General features: G+C 37.7%; 1 protein-coding gene across 9 annotated transcripts in view; it reads right to left on the reverse strand.

Moving 5' to 3' along the window:
• Nucleotides 1–24,064, reverse strand: part of DMXL2 (Dmx like 2) — a 179,537-nt gene that overhangs the window by 120,353 nt on the left and 35,120 nt on the right. For all 9 annotated transcript variants that reach the window (XM_078334244.1, XM_035259655.3, XM_035259654.3 and 6 more), the window contains 2 exons: nucleotides 23,885–24,020; nucleotides 23,186–23,252 (listed from right to left, as the gene is read on the reverse strand). In XM_078334244.1, the coding sequence (XP_078190370.1) occupies nucleotides 23,186–23,252; nucleotides 23,885–23,928 (111 nt within the window). In that variant the 5' untranslated portion in view covers nucleotides 23,929–24,020. The remainder of the gene's footprint in view (nucleotides 1–23,185; nucleotides 23,253–23,884; nucleotides 24,021–24,064) is intronic.

Raw genomic sequence — 24,064 nt, forward strand, 5'->3', positions numbered from 1 at the left:
AAGATTTAATCAGATATGTCTTGTAGGGGAGAAAAGGCTCTGTAGCAAATAAGGCTTTATTTTAAGCTTAAACAGAAACTTAAAATGCTCTTAAGCCTAAAAAAAATTTAATTTACCACATTTATAAAGAGATAAATCTTACCAGCCAAAGTGCTCAATGAACCGTAATATTAAAAATCCTGAAAGTAATTGCATTTGAGTCTCACAACACCCGAAATAAAATCCTGCCATGTGTAGCAGAGGCGGTGGAAAATGCCTTCTAGTGGGAGATCCACACAGTGACCATCTGTTTCATCAACTCAAATTTGGCTTTATTAACAGAAGCAGAACAGACTGCACCAAAAAAAAAAAAACCAAACAAACAAAAAAACTGCCTAACATCCTGAAGTTATTTTCTGTTCTTTTTATCAGGATAATCTTAATCAGATGTGGTATATTAAAAAAATGTGAAAAAACAGCTTTTTAAATCCAAGATATATTTTCTTAAACTCCATAGAATCCTTACCAGTATAGAATTATGAAACATTTAACTCTTAGGATAACTGAATGTAAGCAGCTTAGGGAGATGTGACTAACACAATGAAAAAATACTCAATAATCTAGAAAATAAGATTTTTGTGGCCATTTTTATTTTTATTTTGTGGGCATTCATGTGTCTCTTTTAGGGAAGGGTAGCCATCCTGTAGTTGTATCAAGGTACTATTCTTAATTCAATCTAATTACATTTATTTTAATATGTTTCATAAGAACCAGTAACTATACATCTGATCCTGTCCAGATACAGATTCATTAAGGAGCCAAATTTCCCTCTAAGGAAACTCAACAGCTTTCCAACCATTCTCAGACTTAAAAACAAAATCAGTCTTCAACACACTAATAGATAATAACGATATGCCATTAACTGCCTGTACAACTATGAAACAGTTACAAGATTCACTCAAACAACAACTATTTATTGAATGCAGCTACTGTGTGAATAACTGGGTATAGAGTTGGGGCAGAGGAGGAGACAGAAATAAAAAAATATTATTTCCTAATCACAGAGCTGATTCTCTAGAAAAGAAGACAACATTAAGTAAGGGTATAAATTATCGTTTTAACTATAATTACGATAAGCACTAAAAGAAAGAAGCAGAGGGCACCATGAAAGTATTTAATAAAGAGACTTGCCTTGCCTGGGAGATCACAGGTTTCCTTAAAAAAGCAGTATGTATATTCCTTTGCGAGGAAGATCCAAGATGGCCGATTAGGAGCAGCTCAGGATTGAAGCACCCAGTGAAAGTGCAGAGGGTGAGTGGACGCCGCATTTCCAGATGGATTTTTATTGCCCATAGACCAGGAAATTCCCAGGCGGAGAAGCCCCACGGGTCACCAGTGCAGCTATTTTGCTGGCACCCTGGCATGGCAGTTCTTCATAAAAAATACACTGATTGGGGTGCCCTCTTAGCTGGAGATGGGAGCTCCAGGAAGGCAGAGTCGCCAATTCATCTGATTAAAAAGGGGACTGAAACAGGGAGCCAGGCCAGGAGACTCCTGGGCAAAAAAGCATCACAAATCTCAGCACTGCTGTTTCAGCCGGCACAGTGGGTCACCACACGGGAAATCACACAGATCCTGGGGCCTTTTCAATAGGCGACTGGAACACCTGGGAGAGAGTTGATGGTTAAACTAAAAAAAAAAGGCTCTGAGCAGGGAGCCAGGAGATCAGGCTCGGCTAGTCCCACCCCCACCAAAAAACAGCAATTGGAAACGTTCTGGGTTGAGAGTTTCACAGCAAGCACAGCTGAACCCAGGACGGTCCAGCTCTGTGGGGGCAGGGTGTCTGCCATTACCGAGGCACTCCACCACTACGGAGGTAGGTCCGCCATTGCTGAGGCAGCCTGCCGTTGCCGAGGCAACCCGCCATTACAGAGAGAGTCCGCCATTACAGAGGTAGGCCACCACTGCCGAGGCACTTCTAACTACAACCATATAAACAGGACTGCAGGGAAGTTCACACGGCAACTGGGCGGAGCCCATAGCAGCTCAGCAAAGCCTCTGCAGGCTTACAGTAACTAGGCTGCCTCCTTGCTGGGCAGAGCAGCCCTGAAAAAAAGGCAGCAGCACAAGAGAAACTCATAAATAAACCCCTAACTTTCTGGGACAGAATAACTGGGGAAAAAAGGGGGTTTATGAGTTCTGCTGCAGCAGACTTAAATGTACCTGCCCAGAAGCTCTGAATGAACAATGGAGCTTACAGCTCAGCACTTAAGCTCCTATAAAGGACAGACTGTCTCCTCAAGGAGCTCCCTGACCCCTGTATATCCAAAGAGTCACCTCATAAAGAAGAGATCAGACTGACATTTGGTGGGTATCCTTCGGGAACAAAGATAGCAGAAGAAGAAACTGGTAGCAACCCTTACTGTTCTGCAGCTGCTGCAGGTGATCACCAGGCAAGCAGGGCCTGGAGTGGACCTCAGCAATCCTACAGCAGAGGGGCAAGACTGTTACAAGGAAAACTAAGAAACAGAAATAACTTCATCATCAACAAACTGGACGTCCACTCAAGAGACCCAATCTGAAAGTCAGCAACTACAAAGACAACAGGTGGATAAATCCACAAAGATGGGAAGAAACCAGCACAAAAAAGGAGGAAAACACCTGAAACCAGAACACCTCTCCTCCTACAAGGGATCACAACTCCTCACCAGCAAGGGAACAAGGCTGGATGAAGAATGAGTGTGATGAAATGACAGAATCAGGCTTCAGAAGGTGGATATGAAGAAACTTCTGTGGGCTAAAAGAACATGTTCTAACCCAATGCAAAGAAACTAAGAACCTTGAAAAAAAATTTGACGAAATGCTAACGAGAATGGACAACTTAGAGAGGAATATAAGTGAATTGATGGAGCTGAAAAACACAACATGAGAACTTTGCGAAGCATGCACAAGTTTCAACAGCAGAATTGACCACGCAGAAGAAAGGATACCAGAGATTGAAGATCAACTCAATGAAATAAAACGAAAAGGCAAGATTAGAGAAAAAAGGGTAAAAAGAAATGAACAAAGTCTCTAAGAAATATGGGACTATGCAAAAAGACCTAATCTACATTTGATAGGTGTACCTGAATGTGATGAAAAGAATGAATCCAAGCTGGAAAATACTCTTCAGAATATTATCCAGGAAAACTTCCCCAACTTAGCAAGGCAGGACAATATTCAACTCCAGGAAACACAGAGAACACCACAAAGATATTCCTCAAGAACAGCAACCCCAAGGCACATAATCATCAAATTCACCAGGGTTGAAATGAAAGAGAAAATGCTAAGGGCAGCCAGAGAGAAAAGGCAGGTTACCCACAAAGGCAAGTCCATCAGAATCACAGCAGATCTCTCAGCAGAAGGCATACAAGCCAGAAGAGACTGGGGGCCAATATTCAACATCCTTAAAGAAAAGAACTTTCAATCCAGAATTTCATATCCAGCCAAACTGAGCTTCATAAGTGAAGGAAAAATAAAATCCTTTGTGAACAAGCAAGTACTCAGAGATTTCATCAGCACGAGGCCTGCTTTACAAGAGTTCCTGAAAGAGGCACTACACACAGAAAGGAACAACCAGTACCAGCCACTCCAAAAACATATCAAATGGTAAACAGCATCAACACAATGAAGAATCTGCATCAACTAATGGGCAAAACAGCCAGCTAGCATCAAAATGGCAGTATCAAGATCACATATAACATTATTAACCCTAAATGTAAATGGACTAAATCCCCCAATCAAATGACACAGACTGGCATACTGAATAAAAAGCCAAAACCCATCAGTGTGCTGTATTCAGGAACCCCATCTCACATGCAAGGATACACAAAGGCTCAAAATGAAGGGATGGAGGAATATTTACCAAGCAAATGAAGAGCAAAAAAACGCAGGAGTTGCAATTCTCATCTCTGATAAAATAGACTTTAAAGCAACAAAGATCAAAAGAGACAAAGAAGGACATTACATAATGGTAAAACAATCAACGCAACAAGAGGAGCTAACGATCCTAAATATATATGCACCCAATACAGGAGCACCCATAAACATAAGGCAAGTTCTTAATAACATACAAAGAGACTTAGACTCCCACACAATAATAGTGGGAGACTTTAACACTCCTCTGTCAATATTAAGACAGATCAACCAGACAGAAAATTAACAAGGATATCAAGGATTTGAACTCAGACCCGGAACAAGCAAACCTAATAGACATTTACAGAACTCTCCACCCCAAATCCACAGAATATATATTCTTCCCAGCACCACTTCACAACTACTCTAAAATTGACTACATAATTGGAAGTAAATCACTCCTCAGCAAATGCAAAAGAACGAAAATCATAACAAATAGTCTACCGCACCACAGTGCAATCAAGTTAGAACTCAGAATTCAGAAACTAACTCAGAACCACACACCTTCATGGAAACTGAACAACTGGCTCTTGAATATTGACTGGATAAACAACGAAATGAAGGCAGAAATAAAGATGTTCTTCAAAAGCAACAAGAACAAAGACACAACATACCAGAATCTCTGAAACATTTAAAGCAGTCTCTAGAGGAAAATACATAGCACTAAGTGCCTATATGAGAAGCAAGGAGAGATCTAAAATTGACACCCTATTGTCAACATTGAAAGAGCTAGAGGAGCAAGATAAAAAAACTCAAAACCTAGCAGAAGACAAGAAATAACTAAGATCAGAGCAGAACTGAAGGAGATAGAGACACGAAAAACCCTTCAAAAAATCAATAAATCCAGCAGCTGGTTTTTCGAGAAGATCAACAAAATAGACCACCAGCCAGATTAATAAAAAAGAAAGGAGAGAATAACCAAATAGATGCAATAAAAAACGATAAAGGGATATCACCACCCATTTCACAAAAATTCAAACCATCATCAGAGATTATTACAAACAACTCTATCCACACCAAGTAGTAAACCTGGAAGAAATGGGTAAATTCCTGGACACTTGCCTCCTCCCAAGCCTAAACCAGGAAGAAGTCGAAAACCTGAATAGACCAATAACAAGGTCTGAAGTTGAGGCAGCAATTAAGAGCCTACCACACAAAAAAAGTCCAGGTCCAGAAGGGTTCACAGCAGAATTCTACCAGACATACACAGAGGAGCTGGTACCACTCCTTCTGAAACTATTCCAAATAATCCAAAAAGAGGGAATCCTTCTCAAATCATTTTATGAGACCAACATCATCCTGATACCAAAACCCAGCAGAGACTCAAAAAGAAAAGAAAACTTCAGGCCAATATCCATGATGAACATAGATGCAAAAATCTTCAATAAAATACTGGCAAGTCTATTGCAACAGCACATCAAAAAGCTTAGCCACCATGATCAAGTAGGATTCATCCCGGGGATGCAAGGCTGGTTCAACATACACAAGTCTATAAATGTAATTCACCACATAAACAGAACCAAAAACAAAAACCACATGATTATCTCAATTGACGCAGAGAATGCCTTTGACAAAATTCAACAGCCTTTATGCTAAAAACCCTCCATAAACTAGGTATTGACAAAACGTATCTCAAAATAATAAAAAGTTATTCATGACAAACCAACAGCCAATATCATACTGAATGGGCAAAAACTGGAAGTATTCCCTTTGAAATCTGGTACTAGACAAGGATGCCCTCTCTCACCACTCCTATTCAATACAGTACTGGAAGTTCTAGCCAGAGCAATCAGGCTAGAAAAAGAAATAAAGGGTATTCAAATAGGAAAGGAGGAAGTCAAACTGTCTCTATTTGTAGACAACATGATTGTATATCTAGAAGACCCCATCGTCTCAGCCCAAAATCTCCTGAAACTGATAAACAACTTCAGCAAAGTCTCAGGATACAAAATCAATGTGCAAAAATCACAAGCATTCCTATACACCAATAACAGACTTAAAGAGAGCCAAATCAAGAACGAACTGCCATTCACAATTGCTACAAAGAGAATAAAATACCTAGGAATACAACTCACAAGGAATGTAAAGGACCTCTTCAAGGAGAACTACAAACCACTGCTCAACAAAATAAGAAAGGACACAGACAGATGAAGAAACATTCCATGTTCATGGTTAGGAATAATCAATATCGTGAAAATGGCCATACTGCCCAAAGTAATTTACAGATTCAATGCTATCCCCATCAAGCTAACAATGACCTTCTTCACAGAACTGGAAAAAACCACCATGAACTTCATATGGAACCAAAAGAGACCCCACATAGCCAAGTCAATTCTAAGCAAAAAGAACACAGCAGGAGGCATCACACTACCAGACTTCAAACTATACTACAAGGCTACAGTAATCAAAACAGCATGGTACTGGTACCAAAACAGAGATATAGACCAATGAAACAGAACAGAGGCCTCAGAGACACCACAACATATCTACAACCATCCAATATTTGACAAACCTGACAAAAACAAGCAATGGGGAAAGGATTCCCTGTTTAATAAATGGTGTTGGGAAAACTGGCTAGCCATGTGCAGAAAGCAGAAACCATACCCCTTCCTGATACCTTATACTAAAATTTACTCCAGATGGATTAATAATTTAAACATAAGACTTAACACCATAAAAACTCTGTAAGAAAATCTAGGCAAAACCATTCAGGACATATGAGTAGGCAAGGACTTCATGACCAAAACACCAAGGGCATTGGCAACAAAAGCCAAAATAGACAAATGGGACCTAATCAAACTCGACAGCTTCTGCATGGCAAAAGAAACAGTCATTAGAGTGAATTGGCAACCAACAGAATGAGAAAAAATTTTTGCAGTTTACCCATCAGACAAAGGGCTGATACCCAGAATTTACAAAGAACTCAAACAAATTTACAAGAAAAAAAAAAACAAGCCCATTAAAAAATGGGCAAAGGATATGAACAGATACTTTACAAAAGAAGACATACATGAGGCCAACAAACATATGAAAAAAATGCTCAGCATTACTGGTCATTAGAGAAATGCAAATCAAAACTATACTGAGATACCATCTCATGCCAGTTAGAATGGTGATCATTAAAAAATCTGGAGACAACATGTGCTGGATAAGATGTGGAGAAATAGGAACACTTTTATACTGCTCGTGGGAGTGTAAATTAGTTCAACCATTGTGGAAGACAGTGTGGCGATTCCTCAAGGACCTAGAAATAGAAATTCCATTTGACCCAGCAATCCCATTACTGGATATATATCCAAAGGATTAGAAATCGTTCTACTATAAGGACACATACACACGAATGTTTACTGCAGCACTGTTTACAATAGCAAAGACCTGGAACCAACCCAAATGCCCACTGATGATAGACTGGACAGGGAAAATGTGGCACATATACACCATTGAATATTATGCAGCCATCAAAAAAACGATGAGTTCGTGTCCTTTGTAGGGACATGGATGAACCTGGATATCATCATTCTCAGCAAACTGACATAAGAACAGAAAATCAAACACCACATGTTGTCACTCATAGGTGGTTGTTGAACATTGAGAACACATGGACACAGGTAGGGGAGCACTACACACTGGGGTCTGTTGGGGGGAAACGAGAGGGACAACGGGGGGTGTGGAGTTGGGGAGAGATAGCATAGGGAGAAATGCCAGATATAGGTGAAGGGGAGGAAGGCAGCAAATCACACTGCCATGTGTGTACCTATGCAACAATCTTGCATGTTCTTCACATGTACCCCAAAGCCTAAAATGCAATAGAAAATAAAAATAAAAATAAATTAATTAATTAAAATAAAATAAAGCAGTATTTAAACTGAGAGCTGAAGGACACATAAAAGATGACCAGGCAAAGAATATGGGAGGCTGAGTATTCTGGGTATTCCCTAGACAGGGAGGACAGCACATAAAAAGGACTGGAAGCAGGAAAGAGCTTAGCATATTCAAGGCCCTGAAAGGTCATCAGTGTGGTAGGCATTCAGGTGGGAATGGAGAGGCACATAAGGGCCAGATCACACAGCAGAGCCTCACAGGCCATGGTAAAGATTGTGATCATCATCTTAGAAGCAACAGAAGTCATTAACGGGTTGTGAAAAGGAGAATGTCATGTTCAGGTGGCTGACTCCTATGAGCAGACTTACCAGAGGATGTTTGCAGAACATCACTTAAAAGACTACTATAAAGGTCCGCAGCCCTGAAGATACGGACACAGGCAGTGGCAGTGGAGGGCAGAGACATGGACTTCATCCCTTTTCTGTGATCGCTAAGATCATTAAAACTTTATGATTCCACAAAAGTCTCCTTGCTTTAATTTATGCACAGTTAGGCTTGTCCTATCTACAAATTTTCAAACTTTTCTCCCATGTGTTCTAAGTCATTTGACAAAATTAACTGACATTCTTTCCTTGACTTCTGTAATGTCACATTCTCCCGGTTTTTCTTTTATTTTAGTGGCTACTCCTTCCCAGCATCCTTTGTAGGCATCTCCCCTCTCCCAATCATTTCTTAATGTTTGAGGATACTGGGATTTGATCCTGAGTCCCATTCTCTTCTCTAATACACATGTTCTCCCTAGTTCATTTCATCCAGACCTATAACTTGAAATACCATCTTTGGCTAAAGAATTCAAATTCTCAGAGAACTCCTGTCTTATTCTATCTGATATCTTAACCCAGATGCATCTCAAACTTTGGTCTAACCACTATACTCCAGCTTTCTATTGTTCTTTAACAAGCCCGGCTAATTTCTATTTCAGAGCATTTGCACTTGATGTTTGCTCCCTTGGCCAAAACCCTCTTTCCCCTGAACTTCCGAGTTATCTCCTTTATAGTATTCAATTCTCAGTTTAAAGATATCTCCTCAACAAAGCTTTCTCTAAAGATCACCCACTTAATAGACACTGGACACAATGCTACATCATCTTGTCTTAATTTTCTGGATAGGACTTATTAATACTTGATTTTTTTTTCCTCTTTCCTCACCAGAAGTTAAGTTCTAAAAGAACAAAACCCTTGTCTGTCATCTTCATCACAAGATTGCCAGCACACAGAACAGTTCAGGGTATATAGTGGTGTTCAAAAGAATATCTGCTAAACATGTGAATTAAGGTTAATTTCTGATATAATTTCAAATCAAATGTTCCTTTAAAATGCACTATCAATTTTACATATATAGAGTTAAGGCTATCATGATATGAATACAACTATAAAAGATTCTCATGTGCCTTACAAGTATATATTGCTAGAATTCTAAAATGCATTTTCTTTGACCAGTTCTATGATTTTAAAAAATCAGACAATATTTACATTAAAGTACAGTTGACTCTTGAACAACATGGGTTTGAATTGCACAGGTCCGCTGACACATGAATTTTCTTCAGCCTCTGCCACCCATGAGACAGCAAGACCAACCCCTCAACTTCTTCCTCCTCTCCCACCAACTAAATGTGAAAATGATGAGGATGAAGACCTTATGATCATCTACGTTCACTTAATGAATGGCTAATTTATTTTCTCTTCCTTAAGGTTTTCTTAATAACATTTTTCTTCTCTTCCTTAAAAGAGTACAGTATATATTAGATGCCACATGCAGGGTTTTAAAAAGGGAGTATATAATACATGTAACACAAAAAATAAGTTAATTGACTTTTTATTGATAAAACTTCCAGTCTATAGTAGGCTATTAGTAGTTAAGTTTCTAGAGAGTCAAAAGTTAGGGATTTTTGACTGTACAGGGGGTTGGATCACCTAACTGCCATGTTGTTCAAGAGTTAACTGTACATGATTCAAGGAAAACTTACAATACCTGCCCATGATCACAGTGCCATTAATGGTATTTAAAAGGAGGTAATAGGAAAACATGCTCCAAACGATACACAGTATGTACATATCCAAGCTGACATCAGCAATGACTAACTGGAAATATTATAAAGCTGGATTTCAGTATGACTCTCCAGCAGCTCTCTGAGCACGCTGAATTGATCCTATTTTAAATCATCCACAGGTTCACCTACTATGGACTTGTTAACTCAAAGGAATGATTGACTTTATTAATCACTTATTAGAATATGGCAATTTTAAGAAATAAGGGTAACCAAAAAAATCTGAGTTTCTTCAGTCAAATTTTAAGAATGGGGTATTTGTTTTTAAAGATCCTACTTTTAGAGATCAAGACACAATTATATAAAAGAAAAAAAACACATAAATTACATTATTTCTCAAACTGTTTTTCCTGTGATTCTGGTAAGTGTTCCCATTATTAGATACCCACGCTTCTAAGACTGCAGAAAATTCTTCACACAGCTCTACATTTCTATCCAGAAAAACTAAGTATGTTTTATTATGTGTAGATTATTTAACTGACTTATCAACATTTCAGTATTTTCTTTTTAAAATCTAGTTTAACAACGAGGCAAACTAGCTAGAGTGGAGTGTGCAGGGGTAAGAGTTAGCAAAGCAGTGACGGGAGTCCTGGCAAGCATGGAGTGTGCTCAACCATCACGAAGACTTGGGCTTCTGGTAAATAAAATGAAAAAGCTTTGACAGAAACTTTTGACACTTTTGTACAGAAGAAGGGTGACAATATCTGACAACATTTTAAAAAGATCACTCCAGGCCAGGCGCAGTGGCTCACACCTGTAATCCCAGCACTTTGGGAGACCAAGGTGGGAGAATCACTTGAGGTCAGGAGTTCAAGACCAGCCTGGTCATCATGATGAAACTCCATCCCTACTAAAAATACAAAAATTAGCCAGGTGTGGTGGCAAATGCCTGTAATTCAAGCTACTCAGGAGGCTGAGGAAAAAGAATTGCTCAAGTCCAGGAGGCAGAGGTTGCAGTAAGCCAAGATCGTGCCACTGCACTCCAGCCTGGGCAAGATAGTGAAACCCTCTCAAAAAAATAATTTAAAAAATTACTCCACCTGCTGGTTTGAACATAGATTGTACAGGAGTGCAGTAAAAATTGGGAAATCAATTTAAAAAAATTTTTTAAAGGAAAAAAGAAAAAGAAAGAGAGAGAGAAAGGAAGAAAAAACAGAAAGAGAGAAAGAAAGAGGAAGAGAAAGAGGGAGAGAGAACGGGAGTGTTGCTTTATTGCCCAGACTAGAATGCAGTGTAAAAATGGGTATTGAAAACCTCTTTTATGCCAATCATTGTGCTTAACAATGGAGACAGGAAGGAATAAGAGAGGAAAATAACAAACAAGCAGCCAACCAGTATTTCATTTAAACCTGTGAAATGCTATGCAATTACTGAGGAGTGATTTACTTCCAATTATGTAGTCACTTTTAGAGTAGGTGTGATGTGGTACTGATAAGAATGTATGTTTTGTGTATTTGGGGTGGAGAGTTCTATAAATGTTTATTAAGTATACTTGTTCCGGGTCTGAGTTCAAGTCCTAGATATCCTTGTTAATTTTCTGTCTCTTTGATCTGTCTAATATTGACAATGTGATGTTAAAGTCTCCCACTATTATTGTGTAGGAGTCTAACTCTTTATAAGTCATTAAGAACTTGTCTTATGTATCTAGGTGCTCCTATATTGGGTGTGTATATATTTAGGATCATTAGCTCTTCTTGTTGCATTGATCCTTTTACCATTATGTAATGTCCTTTTTGCTTTTTTTGATCTTTGTTGCTTTAAAGTCTATTTTATCAGAGGCGAGAATTGCAACTCCTGCTTTTTATTTATTTATTTATTTTTGCTCTCCATTTGGTTAGTAAATCTTCCTCCATCCCTTTGTTTTGAGTCTTTGTGTATCCTTGCATGTGAGATGGGTCTGGATACAGCATACTGATGGGTTTGGCTTTTTATCCAATTTGCCTGTCTGTGTCTTTTGATTGGGGGATTTAGTTGATTTAACTTTAGGATTAATAATAATATATGGGAGTTCAGTACTGCCATTTGATGCTAGCTGGCTGTTTTGCCCATTAGTTGATGTAAATTCTTCATTAAGTTGATGCTCTATACTCTTTGGTATATTTTTGGAAAGGCTGATACTGGTTGTTCCTTTCTATGTGTAGCGCTTCTTTCAGAAGCTCTTGTAAAGCCAGCCTGGTGGTAATAAAATCTCTAAGTACTTGCTTGTTCACAAAAGATTTTATTTTTCCTTTGCTTGTGAAGGTTAGTTTGGCTGGATATGAAATTCTGGGTTGAAAGTTCTTTTCTTTAAGGATATTGAATATTGGCCCCCACTCTCTTCTGTCTTGTATGGTTTCTGCTGAGAGATCTGCTGTGAATCTGATAGGCTTCCCTTTGTGGGTAACCCGACCTTTTTCTCTGGCTTCCCTTAGCATTTTCTCCTTCATTTCAACCCTAGTGAATCTGATGATTATGTGCCTTGGGGCTGCTCTTCTTGAGGAATTATCTTTGTGGTGTTCCCTGTATTACCTGGCATTGAATATTGTCCTGCCTTGCTAGGGAAGTTTACCTGGATAATATCCTGAAGAGTATTTTCCAGCTTGGATTCATTCTCTTCATCACATTCAGGTACACCTATCAAACATAGATTAGGTCTTTTCACATAGTCCCATATTTCTTGGAGACTTTGTTCATTCCTTTTTGTGCTTTTTTCTCTAATCTTGTCTTCTCGTTTTATTTCATTGAATTGGTCTTTGACCTCTGATATCCTTTCTTCTGCTTGATCAATTCGACTGTTAAAACTTGTGCATACTTCGCGAAGTTCTCGTGTTGTGTTTTTCAGCTCCACTAATTCACTTATATTCCTCTCTAAATTGTCTATTCTCGTTAGCATTTCGTCAAATTTTTTTTCAAGGTTCTTAGTTTCTTTTCATTGGGTTAGAACATGTTCTTTTAGCCCACAGAAGTTTCTTATTATCCACCTTCTGAAGCCTGATTCTGACAATTCATCACACTCATTCTCCATCAGGCCTTGTTCCCTTGCTGATGAGGAGCTATGATCTCTGAAGGAGAAGAGACATTCTGATTTTGGATGTTTTCAGCTTTTTTGCGCTGGTTTCTTCCCATCTTTGTGGATTTATCCACCTGTCGTCTCTGTAATTGCTGACTTTCAGACTGGGTCTCTTAGTGGATGTCCAGTTTGTTGGTGGTGATGTTCTTTCTGTTTTGTTTTCATTCGGCAGATGCCCCTCCCCAACAGAGCTGGACCTTCCCAGGTTCAGCTGTGCTTGCTGTAAAACTCTCAACTGTCAGCATTTCCAATTGCTGTATTTTTGTGGGGGTGGGACCAATCACCTGGCTCCCTACCTCGGAGCCCCCTTTTTTTGTTTTCCTAATCGAACAGTCAATTCTCTCCCAGGTGCCCCAGTCGCCCACCGAAAAGGCGCCGAGATCTATACAGTTTCACGTGCGGCGACCGTGCCGGCTGAAACAGCGGCGCTGTGATTCGTGGTGCTTTTCTGCCCAGGAATCTCCCAGTCTGGCTCCCATCTTCAGTCCCCCTCCCAATCAGCTGAATGGTGACTCTGCCTTCTCGGAGCTCCAAATGCCAACTAAAAGGGCACCCAGTCTGCACTGAGAACTGCCACACCAGGACACCAGCAAAACAGCTGTGCCGGCCAAAAGAGTCACACTGGCAACCCGTGGGACTCCTCCGCTGGGAATCTCCTGGTCTGTAAGCAACAAAAATTCGTCTGGAAGTCCAGCATCCACTCACTCCCTACACCTTCACTGGGAGCTGCAACCCTGAGCTGCTGCTAGACGGCCATCTCGAATCTCTCTCGGAAATCAATTAAAAATTTAATACAACAATGCAAGTGATAAATAGTGGTGGCTTCAACCAGATTATAAGAGGTGGTAAAGAAGTGACAGACTGTGGATATATTCTAAAGGTAAGCCATCAGAGTAGACTGAGGAGGTAGGGAAGTAGAGATCAGGGGAGAGGTACAGGCAAAAAATACACATTTGAATGTCATTAGCACATAAAAATGGTATTTAAATGGCATCAGCAACCATGAGACTAGAAGAGCCCTGGGTACCCCCAACATTTAAAAGTAGAAAAGATAAGGTAATACTAACAACTAAGGAGGGGTAGCCGGAGTTAAAATAGGCAGAGTACAGGGAATTTTTAGGGCAGTGAAAAAACATTTAAAATTGATGAACTTTTGGTGAGATGAATCAAGAACGAGAGAAGGCACAACTAACATCGAAACTGAAGAAGAAATCATTATACATGTATTATAGATATTAAAAGATAAGGTATTTTATATAATTTTGTGCCAATAAACTTGAAAATCTAAATAAAACTGGAAAAGTACAGATAAATACAACTTACCAAAACTGACATACAAAAGAAAAAGAAAATCTGAATGATTTAAGAAACTGAATCCCACAAAGAAAATTCCTGATCCAGAAGTCTTCACCAGCAAATACTTAAGAATAAAACTGTATCACTCTTACACAAAACCCTTTTCAAAAGAGAGCTTTCCAACCCATTTACAAGGTCAGCATAACATCAGCATAAAAATCTGTCAAGGACATTATGAAAACAGAAAAATTATTGGCCAAATCTCACCCTAAGACATATCTTAATCAAAAGATCAGCAAATCAAATCCAACAAGGATAATACAGTATAATGAAGTTGGGATTGTTCCAGGAATACAAGATTTACAAAATCAGTCCATGTATTTCATCTTATTAAAAGATTAAAAAGACAGCCAGACATGGTGGTTCACGCCTATAATCCCAGCACTTTAGAAGGCTCAGGTGGGTGGATCACCTGAAGTCAGGAGTTCCAGACCAGCCTGGCCAAAATGGCAAATCTTCGTCTCTACCAAAAATATAAAAATTAGCTGGGCATGGTGACAGGTGCCTGTAGTCCCAGCTACTCGGGAGGCTAAAATGGGAGAACTATTTGAACCTGGGAGGCTGAGACTGCAGTGAGCTGAGACTGTGCCACTGCACTCCAGCTGGGTGACAGAGCAAGGCTCTCTCAAAAAAAAAAACATAAAAATTGTCTCATAAGATACAGAAAAAAAACTTGCTAAAATTCTACATCATTTGTGGTTTAGATAAACAATTTAGCAAACAACAAATAGAAATAAAGTTTCTTTATCTAAAAAAAAAAGTACCTACAATAAACATCAACAGTAAACATTGTATTTCTGATGACACAGTGATATTCCTTTGTGTCTGGGAACAAGGAAAAGATACCTGTTATTACCACATTTATTCCACACTCTACTAGAGGTCCTAGACACTGTGGTTAAAAAGAAAGGAAAAATATAAAACATGGGAGAGTTACAAAAGATGAACTAGAGCTTTCATTATTCATAGATAATTATGTATATATAAAGTCCAAAATGATCTACAGAGAAATTATTAGAATTACTGAGTTTAGTAAGGGTGCTGGGCATAAAGCCAATTCACAAACTGCATTTCTATATACCAGTAACAAATTTTTTTTAATTTAAATAATGATTCCATTTACAACAGTATCAAAAATATCAAATATCTAGGAATTAATCCCAAAAGATATCTGGGACCTTCACAGAGAAAATTATAAAACATTACTGAGAAAAGATCTAAAATAAATGAAGGGATAGCCATACTTATAAATGGAAAGCCTGAATACAGTAAAGATGTCAATTCTCCCCAAACTGACCTATACAGTCAATGTAATACCAGTAAAAATCATAAAAGCTTTTCTGTTTGGTTTGCAAAATTTATGAAGTTTATTCTAAGCTTTATATAGAAATGCAAAGGGCCAAGAAGAGAAAAAACAATCTTTAAAAAGAAAAACAACTGGGGAGGACTTGCCCTACCAGATATCAAGGTTAATTTTGTCAGGAGGCACTAGTAAAAGGTAAGACCAATGAACTAAAGAAAGGAGCCCAGAAACAGACTTTCAGAAATATGGACATTTGATTTTATGACAAGAGTGATAATACACAACAATGAAGAAAGGAATTTTTTTTTAATAAATTGTTCAAGACTATTGGATATCCCTAAGGAAAAAACCTGACCTTCTTCAACACCTACACATTATTTCACATAAATTTTAGACCTAAATGTGAAAGACAAAACATAAAATGTCCATATTCTAGACCAGAGGATCTCGGTCTGAGGTCCTCTGACCCAAAGGTCCTACGAATAGACTTTAAGATACAAAAGATACTTTTGACACATCATTTATATCCCATCATGCCTTGGCATTTATTGTGCCAGTTTCAACTGCAAGCATCTACATCCTTCTGCCTGAGGTATTCTAGGAGTGGGGAATGGGTGCTGGCCCTCACCTGCCCTCAATCAATGACTGATGTGTGTGTAGAACATGTGTAAGGAACATGACATGAGTGAGCAGAACGCTGGCTCCCAGAGGACGCAGAGATTCAAGCTTGTTAATATATTTAATAAAGGTTATTAAGTGTCATCACTTCCCTGCCTCAAATCCAGTATATTTCATGTGATCATTACCCGTATTAATTATATACACTTGAATCCTTATGTCAGGGTCTGCTTCTGAAGAAACCAAGAAAAGTAAGACCTAAAGGCACCATGAACCTTAACGGTGAAAAACAATTACTTCTTTATTTTCATAAAGGCTAACTGCAAAAAAACAAACCAAAGTAGTATTAGCAGTACATGTGACTTTGTCTCTAACAGAAATCAAAGATGTTTTTTATCACATGACAGTTACTGCATATCTCGAAGTAGTTTTTGCACTCATTTCTACTTTGAAATTGTTAGTTATTGGAACTGCTACTAAACTGCACATGATTGCAGTCTTCCTGTCTATATTGTTCAAGCAACTGTTAAGCAACTACCTCTGTGCCAACTAACTGCTGAGCAATAAAAGAGTAAAGTTTAACGTTTTGCAACTAGAAATCAACCGAAAAAGGCTTCAGTGAATTCTGCTGTTCTTGGAAAGCCTATCCTCACCTTATAAAGTAAGATACTGAAGTTTTAATTCCATATACAGTAGCTAAGCACGATTAAAACTGCCCATATTTTAAATGCTATTTTTGGTACTGAATACATTAAAAAGTATATAATGTCTCTATTACAAACATATTTTTTAATATCTTGAAGCTGTATTTCAATAATTTATTTCTTTTATAATGCTACATATTTTATGCATTTAAAAACATCAAACTCTGAAGAAGGTTATTATAGGCTTCACTAGATTTCCAAAGGAATTCACAGCACAAAAAAACTTAAAGCAACTCTAGTCTAGAAAGAAGATTATAAAAAATCTTCAGAATCTCAGAGTAGGAAAAACGTATTAAATAGGACTCAGAAAAATACTGATATATTTGATATTGAAAACAAATATCTCTATTCATCAAAAGATACCATTAAGAGAGTGAATGAGCAAGTAATGAAGTGGGAGAAGATCTTTGCAAAACATATAACTGACAAAAAGCTCATATCCATAATAAAGGACTCCTACCAATCACCAAGACAAAAGACCAAAAAGTATTTTTAAAATGGGCAAGGAACTTGCCCAGTTACTTTCTTTTAAATCAGTCATCCAAATATCCAATGAATATATGAAAAGGTATTTAACCTGATAATAATCAGGGAAATGCACTTTAAGACTACAAAAAGGCCAGGCGCAGTGGCTCATGCCTGTAATCCCAACACTTAGGGAGTACAAAACAGGAGGATCACTTGAGGCCAGGAGTTCAAGACCAGCCTGGGCAACATAAGAAGATCCTATCTCTACCAAATAAATAAATAAAACTTAGCCAGGCATGGTGGTGTATACCTGGTAGTCCCAGCTACTCAGGAGGCTGACACAAAAGGATTGCTTGAGCCCAGGAGTTCAAGGTTACAGTGAGCTATGATCAACCGCTGTACTCCAGCCTGGGGGACAGAGTGAGACCTTCTCTCAAAAAAAAAAAAAAAAAAAACTACAAGAAGGTACCTCTAGACATCTACCAAATTTACAAAAGTTTAAAAATCAGACCATATCAGCATTGGCTAGGAGCAACAAAAACTACTGTATACTATTAGAATGTAAATTAGTATACCAACTTGGAAAACCTGATTGGCATTATCTACGGAAGTTAAAGATACATGTAACATATAACCCAGCAATTCTATTCCTATGTATATACCCAAAAGAAATCCACACAAGAGCCTAATTGACATGAACAAGACATCTGCTACAATATTATTTAATGTATGTCAGAAATGGCATGGCAGATCAAAGAGAAAAGAATGAATTATTCAATAAATGGTATTGAAACAACTTTCATTTGAATTAGGGTCTTAATTATAAGACATTAACATTTTAAGATTTTAAGAGAAAATAAAAAAGAATATTTTTATAGCATAATAAGAAACTTTCCTAAACAAGATTCAACCTACATTTAACCCACTTTATATTGTGGATATTTTTGTAAAATCTTTGTACTTCAAAAGTAGATACTGAAATATTTACAGATGAATGACATCGGTGACACAAGCCTAAATAACCCAACTGAGGGAGGAGTAGTACAGATGAAACAAGATTGCCTGAGTGATAACTACTGAAGCTAAGTAAGTGAACATAGGAGTTCAGTACATTTTTCACTGTACTTCTGTTTCTGTTTGAAGAAAATTTTTTTTCAATTAAGGCATCATAAATAAAGGGAAAAGAGACCAAGCTGGGCAACATGATCAAACTTTATTTCTACAAAAAAAAAGACAAAAACTAGCCACATATCATGGTGCATACCTGTAGTCCCAGCTACTCAAGAGGCTGAGGTAGGAGGAAGGCCTGAGCCCAAGAGGTCAATGCTGCAGTGAGCCATGACTGTGCCACTGCACTCCAGCCTGGGTAACAGAATGAGACTCAGTTTCAAAAAAAAAAAAAAAAAAGATTCTACAAGACATACAAAGAGGAGCTGGTACCATTCCTTCTGAAACTATTCCAAATACAAAAAGAGGGAATCCTCCCTAACTCATTTTATGAGACCAACATCATCCTGATACCAAAACGTGGCAGAGACACAATTTAAAAAGAAAATTTCAGTCCAATATCTATGATGAATATTGATGCGAAAATCCTCAATAAACTACTGGCAAACAGAATGCAACAGTACATCAAAAAGCTTAACCATCTCAATCCAGTCAGCTTCATCTCGGGGATGCAAGGCTGGTTCAACATACACAAATCTATAAATGTAATCCATCACATAAACAGAACCAAAGACAAAAACTACATGATTATCTCAATAGATGCAGAGAAGACCTTCAACAAAATTAAACAGCACTTTATGCTAAAACTCCCAATAAACTAGGTAACGATGGAATGTATCTCAAAATAAAAAAGCAATTTATGACAAACCCACAGCCAGTATCATAATGAATGGGCAAAAACTGGAAGCATTCCCTTTGAAAACTGTCACTAGACAAGGGTGCCCTCTCTCACTATTCTTATTCAACATAGTATTGGAAGTTCTGGCCAGAGCAATCGGGCAAGAAAAAGAAAGTGTATTCAATTAGGAAAAGAGGAAGTCAAATTGTCTCTATTTGCAGATGACATGATTGTATTTTTAGAAGACCCCATCGTCTCAGCCCAAAATCTCCTTAAGATGATAAGCAACTTCAGCAAAGTCTCAGGATACAAAATCAATGTGTAATCACAAGCAATACAAATTCTCAATACAAAAATCACAAGCATTCCTATACACCAATAACAGACAAACAGAGAGCCAAATCATGAGCAAACTCCCATTCACAGTTGCTATAAAGAAAATAAAATACCTAGGAATACAACTAACAAGGGACATGAAGGACCTCTTCAAGGAGAACTACAAACCACTGCCCAAGTAAATAAGAGAGGACACAAACAAATGGAAAAAACCGTCCATGCTCATGGTTAGGAAGAAACAATATTGTAAAAATGGCCATACTGTCCAAAGTAATTTACAGATTCAATGCTATCCCTATCAAGCTACCATTGACCTTCTTCACAAAACTGGAAAAAAACACCTTAAACTTCATATGAAACCAAAACAGAGCCGGCATAGCCAAGACAAACCTAAGCAAAAAGAACAAACCTGGAGGCATCACACTACCTGACTTCACACTATACAAGGCTACAGTAATCAAAACAGCATGGTACTGATAGTAAAACAGAGATACGGACCAATGGAACAGAACAGAAGCCTCAGAAGGAACACAACACATTTACAACCATCTGATCTTTGACATTTCTGACAAAAACAAGCAATGGGGAAGGGACGCCATGTTTAATAAATGGTGTTGGGAAAACTAGCTAGCCATGTGTAGAAAGCTGAAACTGGACTTCTTCCTTATACAAAAATTAACCCCAGATGGATTAAAGATTTAAACATAAGACCTAACTCCATAAAAACCTTAGAAGAAAACCTAGGCAATACCATTCAGGACATAAGCCTATGCAAGGACTTCGTGACTAAAGCACCAAAAGCATTGGCAACAAAAGCCAAAATAGACAAATGGGATCTAATTAAATTAAGAGCTCTGCATAGCAAAAGAAACAATCATTAGAGTGAACCGGCAACCAACAGAAAGGGGAAAAAATTTTGCAAGCTACCTATTTGACAAAGGGCTAATATCCAGAATCTACAAAGAACTAAAACAAATTTACAAGAAAAAAACAACCCCATCAAAAAGTGGGCAAAGGATACGAATACACACTTTTCAAAAGAAGACATGTACACAGCTAGCAAACATGAAAAAATGCTTATCGTCACTGGTCATTAGAGAAATGCAAATCAAAACCACACTGAGATACCACCTCACACCAGTAAGAATGGCAATCAGTAAAAAATCTAGAGACAACAGACGCTGGAGAGGATGTGGAGAAATAGCAACTCTTTTACATTGTTGGTGGGAGTGTAAATTAGTTCAACCATTGTGGAAGACAGTGTGGTGACTCCTCAAGGATCTAGAAATTGAAATACAACTTGACCCAACAATACCATTACTGGGATTATACCATTACTTGGATTATACCATTACCCAAAGGATTATAAATCATCCTGTTATAAAGACACATGCATATGTATGTTCACACTGGCACTGTTTACAATAGCAAAGACTTGAAATCAACCCAAATGCTCATCAATGATAAACTGGATAAAGAAAATGTGGCACATATACACCATGGAATACTATGCAGCCATAAAAAAGGATGAGTTCATGTCCTTTGTAGGGATATGGATGAAGCTGGAAACCATCATCCTCAGCAAACTGACACAGGAACAGAAAACCAAACACCGCATGTTCTCACTCGTAAGTGGGTGTTGAACAATGAGAACACATGGACACAGGGAGGGGAACATCACACATTGGGGCCTGTTGGTGGTGGGGGAGGGGAGAGAGACCAGGGAGTGGGGGGATTGGGGAGGGATAACATTAGGAGGAATACCTAATGTAGGTGACAGGGAGATGGACGCAGCAAGCCACCATGGCATGTGTATACCTATGTAACAATCCTGCACAATCTGCACATGTACCCCAGAACTTAAAGTATAATAAAAAAAAAACTTGAAAAGAAAGACACAACTCTGTTAAGTTTAAAACTGTGGAACACTAAATATTATCTTATTTAGGAATTCAGATGACTGAAACTTTTAAAAATAAAATAAACATGGAAGTCAGGATTCTGGTTGCTTGGGGTGGAAGGGGAGGAGGGTGATGCACAGAGAAAGATAATGGACTCATTCGTTTTACGTTCTTTGTCTCAAGTTGAGAAATATGGGACATGAGTATTTGTTTAATTATTGTATCTTACACAACATGTTTTATATATACTTTTTAACTTATAAAATATTTTGTAATTTAAAAAGTGGAGAATTTTAAAACCTCTTAAAAATTAAAAATTTAATAACAAAAAAATTAGTTTGAAGTTACTAATAGTAACTTCAATAGTTAAAAAAAAATTTAATAGCAGAAAAAAATTAGTCTGAAAAGTCCCCCAGAAATTAAAAGATGAACAGATGAAAAAACGGGGGAAATAGTAAGAGAATTACTGTAAAAGTACCCATATCTGAATATAAAGAGATCCAGAGAGAGAAGGAAAAAACACACAAAAGACATAAAATAATCTCTCAGAATTGAAAGACATAGTTTAAGACTTAACAGGTCCCCCAGATGTTGTAGTGTTAGTTGGATAGTGTGCTTTAGCTTCGATTCTGGGTGAGTGCAGGAGAGTACTCTTCATAAAATTTCTTCAGCTGTAATCAATATCAGTGATGCGTGAGTTATTCATTGGCTGAGGCTGCGGTTGGTAGCAGAGGCTATGGTGAAGTTTTGCTGGAGACAGGGACACCAGACAGGCCAGTTTTGGGGCACCAGTGGTGGCAAAGGCAGGCCAGGCATGCCAGCCCTTGGGCTCCAAGGCAGCATACATGGACACCAGCAGTTATAGGTCCAGGAGGACAAGTTTTGGGCCTACAGGCAGCTCAATCAGGTGCTAGTGGTAGCAAAGGTTGTTATGGAAAACAGTATGGAGTTTTCTCAAAAAAAAAAAAAAAAAAAAAGAGCTACCATATAATTCATCAATCCCACTACTGGTTATTAATTCAAAGAAAAGGAAATCAGTATATCAAAAGGATACCTACACTCCCATGTTCACTGCAGCACTACTCACCATAGCCAATATATAGAATCAACCTAGATGCCCATCAGTAAATGAAAGGATAAATGAAATGTGGTAAATATACACAGTGAAATACTCTTTGACTATAAAAAGGACAAAATCCTATAATTTGCAGTAACATAAATGGAACTAGAAGTCATTACATAAAATAAGACAAGCACGGAAAGAAAAATACCACATTTTCTTAATCTTATGTGGGAGCTAAAAAAGGAAACGAAAATAAGTTGGTTAATTGGTAAAATACACAGTTGGATGGAGTAAGTTCGAGTATTCAATGGTACAGTAGGGTGGCTATAGTTAACAATAATATATTGTATATTTCAATTAGCTATAAGATTTGAAAGGTTCCCAACAAAAATAGACAAATGTTTGAGGTGATGGAAATCCTACGCTGATTTGACCATCATTACACTTACACATGTTTCAAACTATCACATGTATCCCATACATATATCAATAAAAAATAAGTTTATTGATATATAATACCAAGGGTCAATGATTTTCAACCCAATTCTATGCCTGAGAAAATCAAACATAAGAAAAAAATCTTTCAGACATGTAAGGCCTAAAAAATGCTTTTTCCTATTGACCTTTCTTCAGGAACCTATTATTTGTTTCTTCTGTATGTTTTTGTTTGATCCTTTACCTTTCCAGCAGTAGCAAAATATTCACCATCAGGAGACCATTCCATCAAATGTACAGATACTGAGGTTCTAAAAAATAAAAAGTTAAGCAATTAGCACTTTTAAAATCTGGTATGCTGTATACATAAATGGTCAAGATAAGATTTTTGTAACATCACAGTCAGAATCTTCAGAATAAGACCGTTTTACATAAATAAAATATTTCACCTCCATAAAAACATAAATTAAAACTACTCCAACATTCACTTTGGGAAAAGAAGAATTTAAGTAACATGCATATAGTATATCTCCATGTCCCACCAACATCCTAAATATAACATGTTAAAAGCTGAGTTTATCATCATCCCTGACTGGTCTTCATCACACAATCTATACGAATGTTAACAGTACATCTTCCACTTGAAAGACTGGCTGGCAACTTTCACCACATCTTCCCCCTCCCCATCCTTATCTCAATCTATTAATGCGTAATTCCTATGTATCAACCCTGTCAACTCCTGTCCTTTCATCCTTTTTTAAAATTATTAACTGTAGCACAAATTAAAGAATGATATTATATGAGTTTTGGTTAGAAAATATCCACTTTCTAGGCTTCTAAATGCAATGGTACCATAAAAAATAAAGATCTTTGTGAAAGGGAACATGTTTTAGGAAGCATTTGCTTTTAATTAATGAATATAACAATAGAAATAGACACTAACTTGCACTGCCAGACACACTTCCAATCATTTAAAACAGGTGGCATTTTATTATCAATTTCTTCCTCCTCTTCCAGAATATCATCTCCTGGAGGAGCCCACAACTGAACTGAATCAGTTGCTGTCAACAATCTATTATCTGAAAATTAAAGAATGTTCTGATGAATACACAAAGATTATATA

Source organism: Callithrix jacchus, chromosome 8 (assembly GCF_049354715.1).
Source record: "Callithrix jacchus isolate 240 chromosome 8, calJac240_pri, whole genome shotgun sequence".
In the NCBI taxonomy this organism is placed as follows: domain Eukaryota; kingdom Metazoa; phylum Chordata; class Mammalia; order Primates; family Cebidae; genus Callithrix; species Callithrix jacchus.